This window comes from Varanus komodoensis, unplaced genomic scaffold (genome assembly GCF_004798865.1).
Source record: "Varanus komodoensis strain SLA01 unplaced genomic scaffold, ASM479886v1 scaffold31, whole genome shotgun sequence".
Lineage (NCBI taxonomy): Eukaryota > Metazoa > Chordata > Lepidosauria > Squamata > Varanidae > Varanus > Varanus komodoensis.
Genome location: NW_025335780.1, coordinates 7,485,600 through 7,507,702, shown reverse-complemented (window position 1 = coordinate 7,507,702; position 22,103 = coordinate 7,485,600). Strand labels below are relative to the sequence as shown.

The 22,103-nt window shown below is 43.7% G+C and overlaps 1 protein-coding gene across 5 annotated transcripts in view; it reads left to right on the top strand.

The window, feature by feature from the left end:
• The window catches only part of TBC1D4 (TBC1 domain family member 4), a 110,420-nt gene that overhangs the window by 26,509 nt on the left and 61,808 nt on the right, over positions 1-22,103 (top strand). For all 5 annotated transcript variants that reach the window (XM_044437880.1, XM_044437878.1, XM_044437879.1 and 2 more), the window contains exon 2: positions 14,334-14,930. In XM_044437880.1, the coding sequence (XP_044293815.1) occupies positions 14,334-14,930 (597 nt within the window). The remainder of the gene's footprint in view (positions 1-14,333; positions 14,931-22,103) is intronic.

The window sequence follows — 22,103 nt, the reverse complement described above, 5'->3', positions numbered from 1 at the left end:
TTTTCTAATGGAAACAATACATATTTGAAAGAAGGAAAAGTAAATGAGAATGATGCAAGAAATTAAGAGAGACAGAAAGAAGGAAAAGAAGAGAAGTGGCAATGCCCAGCAAAGAACGGGTGAAATGCATCTTCCCTTCCTAAACTTTACTCGAGGACTGAGAATTCTCCACAAAGTATGACTGAGATGTTGAAGACCTCCTGCTTGGATTATAATTTTATCAGCTGGGCTTTACCCTTTATGACTTTTATCCTGCAAAATGTGGTGAAGATTTATGCTTTGACATACTTGTGGGTCTTTAAAGATACCACAAAACATATACCATTGGCTGCTTATATACTTCCAAACCTAATTCAGGGTATAGTTTTAACTTAGGACTGCAATATCCGATTGAGTGCCTTTCCCAGCTGCTATTTCGACACCACAATCTAGGTTCTGGCTCCAAATGCCACCACTGAGCAAAACCAAAAGTAGAAGGACCTTTTTGGTAGTGGCTTCCCAGTTGTGAACAAGTTTTCCACTATCAGTATATTAAGATTGTCTCCTGTGACAGGGCATTCAGTTTGTTTTAAAATTGAATTGGGGCAGCTGCATCAGATTCCTCCTTCCTCCCTATTTTTAAACTGACTTAGTCTATAGGAGGCTTTTGGGAATACTCCAGTACCAAGCATTTGGTAGCATTTTTAAGTATTGCCCATGATCAGAATATGCAGGGAATATTCACAAATGGATTGAATGCAACGGGTTGGTTTTGGCATGCTTAATTTGAGTAGTTGTTTACTAGTCTTATATAAGCATTGTAGATTTTTAAATGTAATTTTAACTATGGCTTTTAAATGTTGTATTATAGTTTTTATGCTGGTTTTACTGGCATCTCTATTTTATATCGTACGTCATGTGCTGCTGTAAATGACCAAGAGAACTTTAGCTATTGGGTGGTATAGAAGAAATTATTATTATTATTATTTGGAGCAGGGACGTGGGAACATTTTCAGTCTGTGAGGACCTCATTTCCATGTGGCCAGACATCGGAGACTTCCATGCCGTTAGTGTGGGGGACTACCATGAAGTGAGCTAGGCCTTTGCAGTCTCTGAGAGCCAGTGCAGTGTGATGGTTCTGTTGTTAAACTGGGGACCAAGGAGATCTGGGTTCTAGTCCCAGTGGGTGACTTCAGGCCAGATGCTCACTTGCAGCATAACCTACCTCACAGGTGGTTAAAAACGCACCTATGCAAGCTGCCTTGGTTCCTCACAAGAAGAAATAAGGTGGGATATAAATGTAGTATAATAATATGGAAACACACCCCTTTTCTCTGTCTCTTTTCCACAGTTGTGAGCTCACCCATCCTAAGAATGGAAAGTCCATAAGCTTGGAAAATGCCCTCCATTGAAGTTGGGGGGGAGGTGGGGTTCAAGTCTAATTTCTGTTTTGGCAATTTTATAAGGGGGGATTATAATGCGTGGAGGGGCTTGTTCCATCTTTGGCCAGCCATGTCACAACCCACTCAGCTTCTGGGCAAACTACATACCCAAGCACACACAAAACAGAACTGTTTAAAATGCGTTTGTTGGTGGCAGCAAAGTCTTTAAAAGCAAGCCCAGTTCTTGCACTCCAGGGTGAGGAAGGGGAGAAGAGACTAGAAGTCCCTATCACGGAATTACCCTAAGCTCTGGTCATTGTTCAGGTCCTTCTGACAGACTCTTGATGGTTGCTTCTTTGGGCAAAAAAGACTTCCAGGAGAAAGCAATATCATTATTGGGCATTCTTAAGAGGTCAGCTGCATTCTTAGGCAGGCAATGGAAAGAAAGGCTGGTTGTTGTGGTGTTTAAGGGAGTTGCTGAAGGACTCAAGTGCTGCCAGGAATAACCTTAGAGGGACAAACCTTTTCAAGGTGGAAATAACCTGCATTCCTGTAGTATCCATGAACTGATCTTCTACTGCACAAACCTGTTTTTGTTTTCTGTTTTTTTTTTTTTTTAAAGAAGTCAGAGCAGCCGATCTTTCAAGGTCACAGATATAATCACTTCTATTAAAATGTGTGCAAGACAAGTCCTTACAGTCCTAATTTTGTACATAGCTATGCCAACATTCCTAGCTTGGGTGATGTGGAGGACTGGCTAAGGACCCTGCTAGATGTCTAGAACAGTCTTGCCCGACAGTTCCAGACTAAAACCAAGTTCAGGTATCAGCAGTCCTGAAATAACAGGAAGCAGGGCCTGGAGGACAAAGTCTTCCCTCTTCCGGGCACTGGCAGATGCCACCTGGATGTATTTGTCCACTGAAGCTGACGCAGCCTAGTTTCCCCTCTTTTTAGCTGCAGCTCTAAGGAGATTCAGCCTGGGATTGTGTTCTGCACCACAAGTACAAGCAGAATGAGCTCCTTGAGGTGGAAGCCCAATGGGCAAATGTGCTTTGGAGGAGGGAGTGGGTGATACTGGTCCTCCTTTAATGTAACTGGTCTGTTTTGTAATGCAATAGCCTAATTAGTGGATTTCCTCATGTGGAAGGCTGCAGGAATGGGGGCTTGTGGGAAGGACTCCAGTGTGAGGGTCATTGGGTGGGAGATGGAAGAATGACCAAACAGAGTTGTAATCAACTCACTGATTCATCCTATTTTGATTTCTTTCTATTTTGCTCTGTCAAAAATAGAAAGGAGAACATGAGAATGGAAAGCCATCAGCCACTAACTCCCCCCCCCCCCCAGTTTGGGAAGAGAAGCTGAAATTAAGGGGCAATTAAGAGAGGCTATTCAAGGAGGAGTGAATCACTAGTCCTTTGATCTCACACAACAGGTAGCAATAATACAGACTGAACCTGCAAGCAGAAAGCTTTTAATTAAAGCAACAGAAGCTCTGAAGTGTATCAAGTAGCACTTACTGGGTTGTATCCAGGGTTAGTCACATTCATTTCAATGGGTCCAGAGTGGGACTAATATTGGATTCAAGCCACCAGACTGCTGGTGTGGCTTTTGATTCTTATATCAAAAAGCGGCCACAATCTTGTTTGAAAGGCCAAATGCAGAAGCGGAAGCAAACACGAGAATGCAGCAATACACCATCTGGTCTTTTCATCAAACATGCATGAAAAAGCGATGGCAATTCTAGAGAGAGAGGCCTGTGTGGAAGCAGGCCAATTAAGTCATATTCTGATAAATAACCAGATAGGCAGGAGAGGACTTGGAGGCATTTGTTTTGCGAGGGCATTCTGTTGCCCCTCTTTTATTTTGGGCATGCGGGAGTTTATGCTGTTTTTGTATCTTGACTTTAACAATTCTAAGCTTGTCAGTGCAAGTTGAATTCGACTGTCTTTCCAGCAGAGTGTCCAGGCTGTGTGCTGGCAGCTGGAGTAGCAAAACATGGAACTTGCAAGCATGGCTCAGCTCAGAAAATGAGAAGTAATGTTGATTGCAGAAGCTGAGGTTCATCTTTGTTTTTCGCTGGAAAAAAACGATCAGACAAACCAGAAGAACCTTTGGCATGCAAATTCTGAAATGTGGTCTTCCAAAGAATAACAGTTAGGCATGATAAAGCAGTCTTGCCCAACTTGGATCCTTCTGAATATGTTGGACTGGCTGGGACTGATGGGAATTGTAGTTTCAGCATATGTGATGATGTGCCACTTTCAGCAGTAAAAAAGGATCCCTGAAAGCGTCTGTTATTTATTAGACTGATATCCCTCTTTTTTCTTTCAACTAAAAGTGTTGAAAGCATCATTCTCCTGCTGCTCTCAGTCTTATCTCCACCGCAACAACCATATGCCAAGAGCTGAGCTAAGAATTTGTTACTGGCCCAGAGTCATTCAACTGGCCCCATGGCTGAGTGGGAACTAGAACTCCGATGGCCTGAGTTCTAGTCCTGTGCTCTTAACCACTGCACCACACTGGCTCTCTCTTTTAAACTTGGTTCTAATCTCTGGTCCAGTTCAAACACAGAAATCCTAGCTTGTCTAGTGAGCAGGAGGATGCTTTTTGTACACCTTGCAGGCTGTTGCCTCTGCCTGTGAGTGCTTAAACCAGGAAGCCACAGTTAACCATAGTCCCTTGCTACATCTGAACTGGAAACAATAGTTAATGGGTTCCAAACAAACCAGGATTTGGAAACCACAGCTGAAGAGCTTTTTTTCAAATGCAAGATGATGTAACAGGGATCTATGTTGAACAGTTTCCCAGACTAAGTGTGTGAAGGAAAAAGCAAATAGAAGACAAGAACCAAGGTGTTGGAGCATAAATCTTCATATATCCTGGCCTCTTGCTTATCTGAACATGGCTGATTGTCTTTTAAAGAAGTGTTGTTTATTTGTTCTCTATTAAGAATGCATTTACTCTTTTGAAAAAGAGTAAGGCTGCATTGTCAGAAGTGTTGCACATTGGCCAAAAACATACACTGGGGTCTGAAGTGGTGGTGACTCTTCAAGAAAGAAGATCTTGAGGTTGAATGGACAAGTCAGTGAAATTAACGATGTGTGTGTAGTGGCAGTGGGTGGATAAAAGCAAATTCCATTTACGAATATTAAAAAAATAACTTGCGGGCACTTTGAAAAACACGCTAAGAGCTTACAGTCATGTTCATGGACAGATGCTTTCCCCATAATTGAATGCATTGTAGTCTATGAATATTTAGGTGAAGAACGTAAGTTAGCCTTTAAAATACTACAAAGACCAGGGCTGCAAACTTGTGCACACTTACTTGGGAGAAAGCTTCAGCGGCATCAGCAGGACTGTTCCAGAATAGAAAGCAAGCTTGGCTGCTCTCTCAGAGGCTAACATAATTCTGAAGCTGATAATGCTGAATTGAAGTCCATTGGGAAAGAAAATGAAAATAAAACAGTCTGTAGAATGTATAAATTGATGTATACATATCTGTGTCCTGGGTACCAAGTTTTTATGATGCAACATCAATTAAGAAACAGTCTTGTCCCCGTCCTCTTATTCCCACGGTCCTTATCCAGACATTCTTGTCTTGAAATGGTGGAAGTGTTTCTTGTTTGGAGATTATTTCAGTGTGAAAGGTAAACCAATATTGTCATAGAACCAGTTGTGTTGGCTGGGCAGGCCTGGTGGAATGCAGGTGCTTGTCTTTGGAAATGCGCGTCCGTAATCTGCGAAAACTTTGATCATCAGGAGAGGGCCGTTGGAAAGGTGGAGCTGCAAACAGTCACTGATCTGTTCAGACTTTTTTAGATCTGGTATGCTCCTGTGATAAGAAATAAATAAAAAAGAACTACTAAAGCTTCCTCTTCACATAATTGTAAACCTTCTGTTTAGCTAAAGAAATGGTAAGTTGTAGCGTTGGGAGAGTTACACATTTATTCTGGTATATTTATTCTTGGGGGGGGGCTTTCTCAATGGTGGCCCCATCTAGGGATTGACCCCCCTGCCCCCCCCGCTGTGGCCCAGCTGGCACCAAATCTTCATCTTTCCAGCAACAGGTTAAGATGGCCCTCTTTTCTAAGGCCTGTAAAGATTTATTTGGCTACCTGGGAGATCACAAAGTGTTTTTCAGGGTCACTCTTTCTTTCCTCCCTTTTTTCTGTTACTCCTTGTTATTGTCTGTTTTTATTATCTGTTTTTAGCTTTTTTAAACTTTTAATTTTTCCGATGTTATGATTTTTATTGTACTTTTATCACCTGCTTTTATGGGTGTTGTAAACTGACGACCGGCAGTTTTATTTTATTACACCCATTTCCCCTCCTTGTGTGTTGTCATTACCTTCCCCCTTTATTTTGCTACTTATCTGGCTAGTTTTCAATGATTCCGCAGAGTCACAGGACCAGTTATAAATAATTAGACTCTCATCTTGCTCAGCCCTGGGGGATGATAGTAATGTAACTTTCCAAACTGCTACATTTTAGTTCTAATATTAGTTGTTTGTTTCCTTTGTTTTGAGGTTTTTTGTGTGTTATTGCTCAGCGATGATGTCCCAAAGCACATGAAATGAGAAAGAAGGGCTTCAGCCCAAGAAGCTGGGAGCCGGGCAGTGCAATTTAACTGCAGCTAAAGCCGCGGCTTGTTAAAGGGACAATAGATGGTGTTCCCCACACCTCCCAAACATATTTCAGTGGGGCCAACAGTGTGCATTTTGTACTCCGGATCTGCAGACTAGTTGGAGCTCGGACAAAGGTGCTACCTGCATAGTTAAAGGATAGAACGAATGTCTACAAGATGTAATGCTTGGTCAGCAATTTTGGGTGGCTTTAAAAGGGGACTGGACAATTACAGGAAGGATAAGTTGGGAATTACTAGTCTTGATGGCAATATGCTACCACCTTATCAAAGATAGCTTGTCTGTGTGCACCAGTAACTGGGGAACATGGTAGGAAGGTCTTGTTGGGATTCTGTCCTACCTGCGGGTGTCCTGTGGGCAGCTGTTGGCCACTGCGTGAACAGACTGCTGGGCTACATAGGCTCTTGCTCTAATCCAACCTGGCTCTTCTTGTGTTCACCTGCTTCAGGGTTGGGCAAACAATGCATCTCCAGGTGCTGATGGACTCCAGTCCCAGCTATCTCTGACCTTCAGCTGTGCTGACTGTGGCTGATAGCATTTGGAGTCGAGCAACAACTGAAGGGCCAGAGGCTTCCCATCTGTAGATCACTCCCTTGCTTGCCTAGGAGGTGCACGTGGGAGACTAGGCCAGTCAGTTCATTGCATTTAGCTATAGGCCATCACAAGTTCACAAAGTAAAATATCGAATGAACAAATAAAACCATAAATCCAATGTATTAAAACATAATACTAAAAGACAGCCCAGGTGTAATTCAGGACAATGTACCTTTCAAAGCCCCCCAGCTCTTATCTTTTAGCTGCAAGAGCCCCCCCGAAGCTTTTTGCGAATGGGGTGGCATAAAAATGTTCTAAATAAATAAATAATAAATAAATAAGAACGAAAAGAGATACATGTTAAGACACATGCACATCAGCATCTGACAACAAAAACGCTAACTTCTCTGAATCAGAGTAGGCATTAAAGGTGGGTCGTGTACTTGTTGTTGTTGTTGTTCGTCATGAAGTCATGTCCAACTCATCGCGACCCCATGGACAACATTCCTCCAGGCCTTCCTGTCCTCCACCATCCCCCAGAGTCCACCTAAGCTCACACCAACTGCTTCAGTGACTTCATCCAGCCACCTCATCCTCTGCCATCCCCTTCTTTTGCCATCTATTGTTTCCAGCATTAGGCTCTTCTCCAGGAAGTCCTTCCTTCTCATTAGGTGGCGAAAGTATCTGAGTTTCATCTTCAGGATCTGGCCTTCTAAAGAGCAGTCAGGGTTGATCTCCTCAAGGATTGACCGGTTTGATCGCCTTGCGGTCCAAGGGACTCAAAGGAGTCTCCCCCAGCACCACAATTCAAAGGCCTCAATTCTTCAGCGCTCAGCCTTCCTTATGGTCCAGCTTTCACAGCCATACATTACAAGGGTCATGTACTAGACAATTTTTTTTCCCTAGGTTCACTATATAATGAACAATGAAGAATATAATGCAAGAGGTCCTCCGCTTCAGGTGATCCAGGCAGACTAGGCAGAAACTGGAATAAGTGCTGGGTTATTATTGTGTGTTTGGAAAAGTCGACCAGATCATCATCACCTTGAAGAAAGCTGGCATCGTGCCCTCCAAAAGATGCGTGTTTTATACTTCTCTCTCAGCTGCAGCATCTTTTGATGCTGGTTAGGTCTCCCCCGGTGAGACGAAAGATCAAGAGCACCCGTTAGGTAGGCTTATCTCTTCAAGTAGGCACAACAAAGCACCGCAAGGGACATTTCTGTCCTGACACCCTCATGAAGATTAATAAAGATCAGAGCAGTTCTCTCTAAAGTGCATGACTCAGACTTACTACTGCAGTTGGCATTGTTTCCAAGGGGATGAACCAGAATTTAATAGCCTTTTTACTATCCAGAACAACCATGCTAGAAGACCTTCATACATGAGAGTCATGAACGATCTCTCCCTTCCCATAGTTGCTAAGCTGTTTTTGTTTAAATAAAGCACAAGTACTCTGGCAATTAGCTCTGCAGATCTGAAAGTCCCAGGTTATTTGTAAACAAGGCTCTACAGGATATGGGTGCATGGGAAATTCATGACTTCCTGGGAAACTGTCTGGATCCTTAAGTCACGGAAGGTGGATCGGTGAGCTGCCCTCTAGATTTTGTTTTTTAGAGTCCTCGGTTGAGCCTCTTCCTAGGAAGGTGATGACTGTATGAAAGATGCCACCTGGGGCTTTTTCCTACTGCCTCCTGTGGATCGTGGCCAGTACAGAGCAGCCCAGGCACACCATGATAGAGCTCTGGAGTTGCCTTAGGATAGGTACTCCAGAAGAGTAAATCTTGAAGGCGAGAGGTCACCCCTGAAAGACAAAGGAGATGGAATGTGCTTCCTAAACATTGCAAAATAAGGGTATGAAAGGATAGTCATCAAAATGCAAACAAACTTATGTAGTTGTAGTATTGGAATCAGTATTGTGGAAATGAGCAAATCACATAAATGGGAATGAGCAGATGGCCTGAATACACATCCTGGAAATGTGGGTGTTTGGGCTAGTAAATATGTGTTCAGATCGTTTTTGCTCTGTTTCAAGTACAGCTCCTGTGCTTGCTCCTGTTTGCTCATTTTGTCGATACGACATAATGTTGGTAGTTGTGCTTGCAGTTTATTGAATGTACACAGGAGGTGACCTGGTTTGCCTGGAAAGGCTAAGTATAGCTTAAATAATTCAGAAATAAATAATTTTGTGCTCATTTTTTTCCAGTTTAATTCTGCTTCCTGAAGCAAGCCAGGAACTGTTGATGTGTTGTGATGTCAAACCCAAACATCTTGGAATGTTTAGGGTTAACCAACCTGTAGAGGCTGGGTCTGCTTTCCCTATAAAAGGGCTGTCAAAGTCTGTGGATGCAGATTCTGACTCAGAGGAATCTGCAACTGATTCTGACTCCAGAATCTGCAACTGAAATGCTAGGGCTGCTGGACTTAGAAATATGCCAGGCACTCCCTGAAAATGAGACAGCGTAAATTGTCAAGGTAAAGAATGCGTACTTCGTGGCAGACCTAGCAGAATTGGTCCAAGAACATGTTATCAGATCAAGAGGGCAAACCAGCTGAGGAGGTCAAGATACTCCAGGTGATTGTCCCTTAAGCAAGGAGGATCCATCTTGAATGCACAGGTTTATTTATTGATTTAAAACTTTTGTATGCTGCCCCTTATGCCTTGGCATCTCAGGATGGCTCACAATGCATAAAACTGAAATGCAATAAAATCACATTTATGAATAATATAATGCAAGTTTACATAAAAGACAAAATCAAAATGGCTATTCAAATGATAAAATACTAATTTTTAAAATAGCGATTAAATAAAAAGGTTTTGACCTGGTGCCGAAAAGAATATAAATTTGCTATCAGGTGCACCTCTCTGGGGAGCGCATTCCACAATCTGGGTGCCACCGCAGAGAAGGCCCTTCTCCGGGTAGATGTTCTTTTTATCTCCTTCAGGGAGGGTTCCTGGAGCAAAGCCTCTCCCGCTCTCCCGCAGATCTTAAGGGGCGTGAGGGGCATATAAGGGAAGAGGTGTCCCTTCGAGTTGTTCTTTTCAGTTTCGAGAAGAGGAGAGACATTCAGAATCAGCGTCTTATAATTGCAGGATTAATTTCAGCTTTTACTGATTGTCTTCTCCTTTACAGGGAACCAGAGGATGACTCCTAAGTAGGTACTAGCGGGAGTTCTGTTTTATTCAGCACAGAATCAGCACTGAGCTTTACATGGGCCATGTGTGTAATTGTACTGCCTCGTAATGTTATACTAGGCTGCTAAACCATCCATTTATAAAATATATTTCCTTAATTCTCGGTCACTTTTTGTTCAAATAAAATTGCTACAATAAAAACTAGCAGAGGCAATGGTATCTATAAAAAACGGGGAAAGCATTTTAACTTGCTTACTGAAAAAAAGTAGGCACTGGTCATAATCTTGAATTTTACAAATAAAAGGATCATAAACTGTTTTTGGCAATTGTATTGGTACCAGCTATTATTTTTACATCAAAGTATCCAGTTGGTTGATTGGTGGTTTTGAATCCATAGTGGGTTTTTATAAGTTACATAGCCTGAAAACATATGACAACACTTAAGAATAATTCCCTAGTGTTTACACGAGGGTAAGCAACATCAACAACAACAAAAGAGAAAGAATAAGGCTTGTGCATTTTGGAGACAGCACCCATAAACAATTTAAAGAGAATTTAAAATGTCTGTGTGCATTATACCATATATTCTCCAGTTCACATGCCCACGTTTCTGCTTGCAGAGCAGTTTAAATAATAACTTGTTTATGTGAATTTCACTCCACTAGTTTGGTTTGAAGAATAAAACTAAAAAAGAGTTATGAAGGGAATAAAACTAAAAAGGCTCCAAGTAATGTCACCTCTTAGACAAATTTCCTAGCAGAAGTCTTTATCTGTACATGTAAAACTAGATGGATATTCTTACTAAATATGCTAGTAAATAATGTTCCACAGCCTTCTTCAGATATCGTATTGCAGTGTGTTTCGCTGCTTCTCCATCCAGAATGGGTGCAGGAGTCAATTTAGTGATCAGATGGAGAGTTTTATTTTATCCATACGCATCCCATATTTTTCTTCAGCATTTCCACGCTCAGGCAGTGCACGCATGCCCAGATACAGCCGTGACTGCATGAAGTTCAAGCAGAGAGTACGTTTGTAGAGCTATACTGTTCCATCACAAGCTGGGGCGTCTCCGTACTCAATTTCTTGTCCTTTGAAATGGGGTTGCATGTTCTGCAGTTGAAGGAGGCCCCCTGAGTTATGCCTGAGATGGAAAATGTGTTTCCGAGGTTTGTAAGGGTTAAGCGATGAAGGGTTTAATCATCCTGTTAGGGGTAGCAATATGATGACTTACTGACGCACTGGTAGACACGGTACAGTGAGTGCGTCATTGTACCGCTTCACAATGGCTGCCCTCGAACGGATTTAGCGTTAGCGTGCAGCTGTTGCTCAAAGTCACCTGAACGCAGAGGAAGGCTGAATGTTTAGTGGCTGTATAGGGGAGAGCCAGTGACCAAAGTCTTCTCTGGGGGCCGTCAGCTGTATTTAGCTAGCTATAGAATGAAGAGTGAGGCCCAGATTACACATAAGAAATAGCTGCAGTCTTATACCTGCAACAACCACTGATAGCTAATTTCAGTCTGCAATCTCCATTCTGACACGGGCTAAATTTAAGAATTCACGGCCACAAGAACTGGCTTACTTTTCTGGGATCTTCTGTTCTTCCATTCTATTTTTTGATCCCACCTACGTAGCTTGATGAAGAATTCGGGAATATTGCACAGTTTGCCCAATCTTCCGCAGAATTTTGATTGGTCCTCATACTGGTATTGCCCAACTGTGGATTTTGTGCTTCGGTACTGAGTTTTCCTCATCCACTTTGGAGTGGTGCACATGCGGATGTGTGATTGATGTAGACAGAAAGCTGGAGTGGTAATTTATCTGGAAAGAACAAAGAGAGCTGGTATGCGCTAGAGCTTAAAAATAACTCCATTGGTCCTTACACAATTAATGAACCTTGTTTATTGTGTTGTTAGTTGAGGATGTTTAGATTTATGCATGGTCCTGTTCATCAGTGCTTGGAACAACTAACTATTTAAATGGAACTAGTTCAAATAGTGGCAGTACCAAGCAACTCCTGGCAAAGAAGGGAGAAGGAAAACCCGTAAATCCAGGAATTTTGCTTCTGCCCCACTGCCAGGGCCTGGAGTGGTGACAAAATCCCAGAAGTGGCTCCCACAACATTGCTGATGCTGTTTGTTCTGGTCATCAAGCATGGCCTCCATGTCTTGTTCCCTGATGGGACCAGCCCTCTCTGCTGGTTTGTAAGTGAATGGATTTGGTTAGCCCAAGAACACTGAATTGGGGGTTTCTGAAACTGGAAAAAGGGTACAACCTATGCCAGAAAAAATTCAAGCAAGCTAGAAGTGTAAAAGGAGAAACCAGAGCTGACATTCGTCCTTTTGAAAAGTTAAAATCGCTAAATAGGACATCATGAAGTAAGTGGATTCTAAGTGCTGCTGCTGTCCACCTCCAAAAGGTAGCTAATGTAATTTTTTATGTATTAAGGGCTATATATTCTACAGTCACTGTGGACTGTATGCAAAGTCTTTCAGGAGTTAAAGGATATTTGCTCATGGCAGGGTCAGCCACTTTGGAAGTTCTGGGGTGCCATTATTGCCTTCCCTCTCAGCCGTGCCCTCTGGCAGATGCCAATTTTATACCTCTTTCATAATGACTCTAGGGGTCCCCAAACAGGCAAACTTAACTTGTTTGCCAGCAATTTTTGTCCCATTTGGCATTCCATATTTAGTGTGGGTGGCATTGAAAACCATTTCCATTCGTTGGAGATGCGGTGGGTCACATGTGGCTATAGGCAATGTTTTGTCCAATGCTGATCTATGTTAATGGGATAGTTTGGTGAGAGGAATATTCCAGTTCTCAAACGAAAGTTCCTAGGATCCACCGCAGGATGCCTTATGCAGTTCTGGACGCAGTCCCAGTTCGCTGGTTTTGTATAGCCTTAACGGTAAGGCTTAGCTTGTCCAAACAAAACACATCAATGCAGTGTTTGTATGCATCAAACTGCGGCACCAGCTTAAAACCAGCACTGCATGCTTGCTTGTGCTAAAGCCCGCAATTTCTGTGCTCCAAGAAGGTGGCAGAAGCTGCTCCAAGACCAAGATGAACAAGCCTAGATTATAGGTGAAGAGAATGCCCAAAAGACTGAGCCGGAATGCAATTATGAGAGGTGATGGAAAGTATAGTAGTGATGGCAAAGCTCCTAGGAAACAGAAGAAAGCCACAGAATCGATAGGTTCAGGTCAGAACAATTTTGAAATAATGGCTGGAACTTAACCAGCAAAGGACTTGAGATTGGTCTTCATAAATGCAACAAAGCATTTGAAGAGAGAAAGAGGCATCGTTTAGTTAGTGCAGAAAAACATTTTCTGTGGCTGCTATTAAATGGTTGACCTTTTCCGTCTTCTGCAGACTGCTTTCTCGGTTCATTCACCAGAACTATGTGTATGTTCAAAACCGTAATCTCTTTCCTTGTTGAGGTTATTTTGTCTCATCTTTGCAGGAGAGTATATAAGCTATTGTACTCCTATCTAAAGATGGACTTAGGATGTGACTTTTTGTCTGTGAATTTCTAATTTTACACTTGGTGCCAATTCAGCAGTTAAAAGGCTATTCCAAGCTGGACAAAAGTTATTTGCCTTTAGAAAAGGCAGCCTTGCTGAGGCATGGTTCATGTTTTTCCAAGTTCTGTTGAGAAAAAGACTTCTGGGTCCCTTCCAATGTTGCCTGGCTGCCAACAAAACGGATACATGCGTGCAGACTACTTTGTGTTTATAAAATAGTCCCTCTTGAGCACAGATAACTGGAGAATTTAGCTCTAGCATGTGCTGGGGAACCATTTCCCCATGCGACCCTGGCTCTATTCTGCCGAAGAACAGGTGACTCCGTGTGATAAAAGTGGTTGAGCTGCAATATTAACCGGACACGAGGGTAGCAAGTATGAGTAATATTTTGACTGTATGGTCTGGGTAATGGAGTGCACACGGAAGATAGGCAGAAGGCAGACTTGGGGCTTTTCAATAAGGAGTGCTATGGAGAAAAAATAACAGAACTCAATTACACAGTGTGGCATTGGCATCAAAACAGGCAGAGGAACAGGGGAATTGGAGGAGAATGTAAAAAGGACAGAAAGAAAATGGTTTCCTGCATTCTGCTTGCAGCTGCAGATTGGAGCGGTGATTCAGGAATGCACTGTGAAGACTGGGTTGAAGGACTCACAAACTTAGACAGAAAAGGGAAATCTAGAAAGAAAATAGCAGTGCTGGAGATCTGGCATGCCCGAGGTGTTACAGATTGTGTGCTGAATATCTTTAAAAACGTGAGCCTCCTGGAAGTTCAGTTCCCAGGCACACAAAAGGGAGACCATTTCCTCGTGGCGATTTCACTGGATCTTGAAATGGGCTTTACGGTACTGCTTGTACAGTGCCCTTTATTTCTTATGGCTCTCCATGGCCAGTTCAATAGGTAATCCAAGAATTTGGAGAGCAATTGAGAGTTTACCATCTTGGGAGTTCCCATGCTTAGCTGAATAATGGTTGGAGACCTCACCCTTGTCAATGTCAACAGAGTTTTGGCAGGAAGTTTGGAAAACTTGATGTGCTCTGAGCCTTACAGAGCAACCTTAGGTTACCTTTTCCCAGGTAATAGGAATAGCAGTGGAATTCTGCCATGTTCATGGTGTTTCTCTCTCTCATTCTTTTAAAGGTTCCTGATGTTATCAGTAGCATAAGGCAGGTTTCCAAAGCAGCCCTTAAAGGGGAGGTCAAACCCAACAAAGACAGTGAAGATGCCTTCTACAACTCTCAGAAGTTTGAGGTCCTGTACTGTGGAAAAGTCACAGTGGCCCACAAAAAGGCTCCTTCGACCCTGATCGATGACTGCATCCAGAAGTTCAATCTTCATGAGCGCCAGCGCCTGAAGCTGTTAAGCGAGCACCGGAACATGGAATCTAGCACAGATCTTGCTGAGTACGAAGGGGATACACCGTCTTCTCCCTTAGACAGCCCATTTGAGGAGCTGGATAGCCCAAATGACGGGAATACCGGCATGTTCATAGTGGGGAGCCAGACCAACCTGGCCAGCCTGGCTAGTGGCCGGGTCTCTTTTCCAGAACGGATTCTGGAGGATTCTGGATTCGATGACCAGCAGGAGTTCCGTGCTCGATGCAGCAGCGTTGCGGGTGTTACGCAAAGGAAGGTGCATGATAGTAGTTTGAAAACACAGTCACGAAGGCGACACGCAAGTGCCCCTAGTCATGTCCAGCCCTCTGACTCTGAGAAGAACAGGACCATGCTGTTTCAGGTATGTTTTTAATGTACTCCTCAATACCCAACGCCTTCAGAGTTAGAATGAGTAGATGGAAGAAGAACTAACTTTTTTAGCTTATGTCTTTAAGTTGGGATACTTCTATACAGACCTGCTGGAAGGTCAGTGAGTTTGCTGGTCACCAACAGACCATATTCTGTGGAGAAAGATCTCTGTGCAGGAAGCTTCATCAAAACAGGCTCCCCAAAGTTGGCATATAGGGCCAAAGGTTTGCGCTACCGTTCCCACCCCCTGCACCCCAGTACCAATGACATTCTGCCCTGCTTGAAACGTCAACTTCCCCTTTAATGAGATAATCTGTTCTGACATTCGCAGTTAATCTGACTGCCATCAGCAAAATGCAGACCATTTTATCATAGATATTTTGTCATGTAACTACAGTTTTCATTCATAAAGCAGCAAATTAAAAAGCTACAAATATGAAATGGATTAAAAGTCTGCCATATATGATTGCTGAGCCTTTCAGGTTATTCTTATGACAGTTTATAAACATAGCTATTGCCTAGTTCAGTCAGTAAATTCTTCATATCCAAGTTGCTTTCAAAATGTACATGATGAAGTATTGAGCATCTCCGTAATGTTAATACAAAACTTAATTTTCCTTGGATATTGAGGGAATTGTTTCCTTAGGGATGCAGTAATTCTCAAAAAATGTAATATTCTGGCTAAGCCTTAGCACTGAATTTGCATAATAGCCATTTTCAGACATTATGCCAGATCTTGTTCACTGCTAGCCATAGCCTGAAGCTCAAACCATGGTTTGGATATGGGCAGATCAATCCTAAAGAGGTGGGGGGCTGAAGGGGCAAAGCATCTGGTGCTTCTGAACCCTGGTGGGGTTATACCTACTGACCAGGCACTGTAAAGTTTTCCTCTTCTTCACTGCTTCCATGTGCCTTCTTCACATTGGTTTCATGAGAAGGGAAAGTATCTGTGCATAGGTGAGAACCCCAAGCCTAGGTTTCTTGGAGAACATGGATCCACCCTGACTCACCCAGTTGTTGTTGTTATTAATAGGCCACCCCTTGGTGCCCCTGGAAAGCTCTTCTGCCATTGGAAACTCCATTGGTGGTGGACCTGTGTCCATGGAGATTTCCTTGGATGTACCATAAGTCACAAGCGGTGGAGCAATCCATCTCAATATGCCCCCCACCCCCGCCAGCAGATCTGGGGTTTAGAATTGTTCTGCAAAACATAATAGGCCAGCAAGCGTTAAGAATTCACCTTCTGCTTTTCTTTTCAGTTTTCTTTTCTGCCTGTTCACTTGTCTCCATAATTCAGCAGATAAATGTCAGTTTCATTTCATGTTAATTTATTACATTTTGATGCCACCCAACCTCTGGGGTGTTCATTAAAATTAATACCTAAAAAATAAAGTATGAGAACTATTTACCTACAAAAATAAAAACACACCGTATACACAGATACAAGTAAAGAGGGTAAAATTGAGCAATATAAGCAAATTTGAGTTCTTCATAAGAAGTCCGTGCACCCTTTGCTGAAGACAAGGAATGGGGCTGGTTTGTACAACATGAAAGTTGATTGTGGATTATTTAATCCCTTTATGACTTGTACTTTGTTCCGGCTGCCGTTTTGAACACATGACTCCTATTTAAGGGGTTGGAGGGTTGCTGAGTTTTCTGAACCAGTGATTGGGAGTTACAGGCAGGCTAAACAGCCCTTGCTTCACTGCAGTCCCCGGTTCACATGACACACCATGCTCAAATTCCGTGTGGCATGTGCACCGGCGTGTCATGTAAACCGATCTAATCAAACCATAGTGAAGCGGTTTTGACTGTGGTTTGCTGCGATATTTAACTTGAGCCAAGGATGTTCCAAGGGCTGGTACTGCACTGCGATTCATACCAGAGGCTTTATTTAAACCTGAGAGCAAGTCCAGCAAAAAAATCAAAGCAAAAATCAGTAGAAAACAATTTCCGTGTTGGCTTTATTTGGGAAGATCAATTCTTGTTCTATCTCACTTGGTGGAAAACTATGTCCGAAGTAAACCAAAATAGCTGTGGAGTGTAGGAAGAAGCGGGGGGTCTCTGGAGGCTTATAAGCCAAGTTCTCCTTGTTGTTGCAATGAGGAGACTTTGAGCATCCCGTAGTTTAAGCTGCACAAAATGCCCATTGTTGCTTTCCCCATTAGCCTTACAGAAATTTACTTTTCTAATACTACAGTAGCAACAAAGCATTGCCTTCTTTATTAAATAAATAAATAGGCTTCTTTGTGGTTCCACCCGCACCCTGGATTCCTTTCCTTAAGAAGCTTGGCAGACTATGTTGCCGTCTTGTTCAAAAGGCAGTGTAAAGCTGTTTGTTTGCTTTTCTTTCCAGGAAGCTGTGAAGGTTATTTTTAGAGGTTCGTAGGTGTACATTGCTGACCACGTGATTACTTTGTAGCTTCAGTTGCAGGTTCAGTAGTCTGGGAGGCATCAATCTGGCTGAAGCTCAGTGGGACTGCCTTGTTCAGAACCTTGGTGTCCCATTTCATTTCATTTCTGGATCATCCAACAGCCAGTGCTCTCTGGATGTTCCATCAAAATTACAACCCCAAAGAGTTATGTGCCCATAAGTTGTCTCCAACTTATGATGAACATCCTGTCTTTAGCAGCCCTGCTCAGCTCTTTCTTTATGGAACAATCTAAAAATACGATCTAACCAAAAAGTAATACAAAAACATGAACATACAATTTTGAAAAACAAATTAACTGCTAAGAATAGTCGCAATAAGATACCTGAACCTGATCAAACTGGCATTAGAAGCTCCATCTCATACCATAAAACACCTAGAAGGATATGATATTCTTAACCCAAAAGATAACAATGGAAACGCCAGATGGGCTTCTCTGGGAAGATTCTTCCATAATCAGGGTCTACCACTGAGAAGGCCCTCTCCTTTGTTGCCATCATCCAAGGCTCCCTTGGAAGAGGTGCTCAGATGAAGAGCATGGTATCAGGACATATGCTCTGTTTGATACTGAGCTCTTGAGTTATGACAGACTTCAGAAGTCTTTTAAATTTGGCCTGGAATCATATTGACGACCAGTACAAGTGGGCCAGAATTGGTGTTAAATCTCCAGACATCCGGGTTCTTGCCAGCAATATGGTGGTTGCAATTTGCACGTAACAAGCAAAGCAGCAGTTATAGAAACAAAGGATGCATGTTTACAGCAGAATAGTTTGCATGTTTACTCAGTATTTGATTCCTTGGAAACAATTCTGGATGTAGTTTTTGGCAGGCCGATCTGTTAACAATTTTAAAACTATTGTTGCATAAATGTATCTTATGAAGCAGAGTTAATCCAGAAATTAGTCTGTCGTGACTTCTTTCACTGTTTAAGATGCCTCTGTTCTTCTTTGCAAACCTGACTTAACATGACCATTCTTCTGTAACTTTTTGCTAGCAATAGTTTATATGCTAAAGCAGTAACAAAGGTGACACAGTTCATTAACTCCTCCCAAAAATGTATTGACGTTTCCTCAAAGCATAACATCATTTAGTCAGTCAGCAACTTTCTATATGACTCATAAGTTTCCTTATGATTTATAGTCTTCACATCTGTTCTTCTCTTTCACTTTACATGATTCTGAAGATCTGGATTTAATTTGTAAGAAATCAGTAGACGACTATCTTGTTTTTTGATCAGTGAGAGGGTCAATGATCGGTTAGGATGATGTTAAAGTGCACTTAAGCATAACAAGTTGAAAATCCACTATTTATTTTAAGACTATCGCACATTAAGGATAGGTGAGAAACTTATTGGATTCACATTGCAAATATGCCCAGCGTGCATTTTCCAGACTTCCACAGAAACTGAACTGCTGTTCCTGATACTCGTGCTCGTACAAATTTTGCAATGCTGTTTGAAAATGAAACACATTCACATAAAAACAATGTTTATTAGTGGAAAGTACACACCAAAGCACATCATACTGGGGAAAACTGATTGGAAAAACTGCTTGTTTCATCCATCCCTGTCCCTAATCCCATATATCCCTGTCCCTCTCACTAGTCCATCTTTGGCTCCTTAGTGAACAGTTGCAAGTGGGGGGGGGGGGCTGCATCCATTCTCGTTCTGATCCAGAGCGGCAAATTCTGTTCCACGCTTGTGCAACAGACATTGAGCACTTCTTCGTCGTGGCCTCTGTGCATCTCACATATGGGTGCTGCGCCTGCGCAGTGCCTAGGCTGGAAGATTAGAAAGCTAACGGTTTTTGGCGGGAAAACTCCCCTCCCCTCCCCCTTCGTGGTATAAATAGAGCGGAGTGTCCGCCATTTTACTCAGTCTTTGCGACTGCTGTTCACTGTGCCTTGTGCCTGTTCGTCTCTCGCTATAGATCTGTGCCTCTTCGTTGTTTTTTTCTCAAAAACCTTAAACTCCTCTTGCTCCAAGTTTGTTCTTCTTCCCGATTCTGTCCGTTTTCTTCTTAAATTCTCTTCTCTCTATATATAAAAAAGCAAAAAACAAACAAACAAAAATATTATCTTACCCTCTATACTGTTCTCTTTTCTTCATTTTTCCGCGATGGCGCAGCGGGCGGCATTCCACAAATGTATTGAATGTGGATCTAAAATGTCGCCAGTGGATCCACATGATCTATGCCTCCTCTGCCTCGGCGAGGGGCATAGGACTGACAAATGCAGTCATTGCTTGGTGTTTACCAAGCAGGTGCGGAAAAACAGGGAGAATCGTCTCAGGAAGCTCCTATGGGATCAGGCATTAGTGCAGTCTGACCAACTGCTCCTACAGCCTGGTTCCTCTTCGTCCGCACCTCGAAGCATCCTTCCTCGACCTCTGCCGATCCTCCACAGCATCCTTCGGACGAAGGTGCCGCTTCTATGGAGGCTCAGTCACTGCCTTCTCCCCCAGCTAAGAAATGGGAGAAGCACAAGCATACCGGTCTGGATAAACCTTCCACCCATAAGAAGTTGAGGAAGGAGTAGGTGGATAAGCCTACTCGCAAGAGCAAAAAACACCGGGGCTCAGGTTCATCGGGCTTTTTGGTACCGACGGCCGCCATGGTACCGACCCCCTTGGGACCGGCCCTGCAACTCGTTATGCAGGTGACACCACCAGGATCCCCCAGGCCAACCACTCGGCCTGAGAGCGTGCCTCCCCAGCAACAGGAGGAGCCGCTTCGGGAGTCCGTCTCTGATGGTGAGATCAGAGACTCCCTGCCGAGGGAATGCTCACCAACACCCATGCCACCTACCGAACCTCATGTGGCCTCACCATTACCTCCCAGATGTCGCAGCCTTTCATCCGAACATCGAGATGAGAGTTGGTTGATCCCGGGATATGGTGCTCCCACCAGCTGGGGTGGTTACCAACCATATCCCTATTTTCCTCGGGATCATAGATCACCATCAGTCCCGAGGGATGTACCATCCACCTCCAGGCGTACGGAGACGAGGCGCCCAACCTCCCCTGAAACCTCCTCCTCAAGCGAAAACCGGCTGCGTTACGTGGAAGACTCCGAGGATTCAGAGGTCGACTCCACATCCCCTGATGTGGCTGTCACATACCAAGGGCCTGCTTCACCCGAAGAACCACATGTCTCTTTCACAGAGCTCATGTCCCACTTAGTTCGTTCGCTTGAAATCGAAGCCCATCAACAGCCAGGCCCCTCCACAGGTCGGTTTTATGATGTTGTTCGGGGAGAGCAGTCCGCATCCATAGCTCTGCTGCTTATAACTACACTCTGCCAGGCTATGGTCCAGCCCTGGGACCAACCAGCCCAACCACAAGTTATCTCCCGCAGATATGAGGCCATGTATAGAGTTTGTGACGATGACATTCCCTTCCTGCTCCATCACCCGAAACCGAACTCTCTTTTGGTTGAATCCTCCCAGGGCAGGGAGTCCAGGGGACATACCACTCCTCCGGACAAGGAAGGGAGGAAAATCGATATGCTTGCGTGCCAAGTCTATGCCGCCTCTGGACTCAGCGTGCGCATATCGAACTACAAAGCGACACTGGCACGTTACCAGTACTTTATCATGCAGAAGCTGGATAACGTCGCTTCCTCCCTTCCAGACCACCAAGCGGACCTTGCCAGGGTTTTCATTAAGGAGGCGATGCAGGTGATGGTGCAAAAGTTGTCTGCCGTTCATCATCATGTAGACACCGATTCAAGGGCCCTCGTCAATGCCATCTCGTTACGCCGACATATGTGGCTGCGCAACTGTAATTTCCCCAATGAGATGAAGCGCAGAATCGAGGAAATGCCATTTGACGGTACCGGTCTGTTCCACCAGAAGACCGACCGCAAATTAAAGGCGATTCACAAATCACGCCTAACTGCACGCCACATGGAGCTCCCGCAAAAACATAAGTGGCAGTGGCCTCGGTCTTCCTGCCAGAACCAACCATACTATCCGAGCCAGCAAAACTACCCTCGCCAGCAATATCAACAACAGCAGCATTGGAGACAGCAAGCACAACAGCGTTTTTCCCAAGGCCGTCGGCGATTTGATACCAATAAACGCCCACGTTGATGGCTTGGGCGAACCATCCTCTCTTTCTCAACACCACCTTCCCTTCTCCCTTTTGGGAACCGGCTCCAGGGCCGACTCCCCATTTGGGAGTCCATTACATCTGATAGGTGGATGTTATCTATCATCCAGTTCGGATATAGGATAGAATTCGATGTTATCCGTCCTTCAAGCCTGATCCGCTTCACACCTTCTTCATTGGTGCTACGCGATGAGGTCTCCCAGCTACTTCTCAAGGGAGCGATTCGACAATTGTCCTGCTCGGAAGGATTGCATGGATTCTATTCCAGATGTTTTACGGTCCCGAAAAGGGACGGTGGTCTTCGTCTGATCCTGGACTTACGAACTCTTAATAACCAAGGAAGTTCCGGATTACCACTTTGCAAAATATCCTTCCGTTATTGAAAAGAGAGGATTGGTTCGCCTCACTGGATTTAAAGGATGCTTATTTTCATATTTCCATCCATCCTTCACACAGACGCTTTCTACATTTTACTGTCGGATCCGACCTGTTCGAGTTTAACGTCCTACCTTTTGGCTTGGCCACAGCCCCTCGAGTCTTTACGAAGTGTATGGCGCCGGTATGCACACACTTGAGGACATGGGGAATACAGATATACCCATACTTAGATGACTGGCTAATCGTC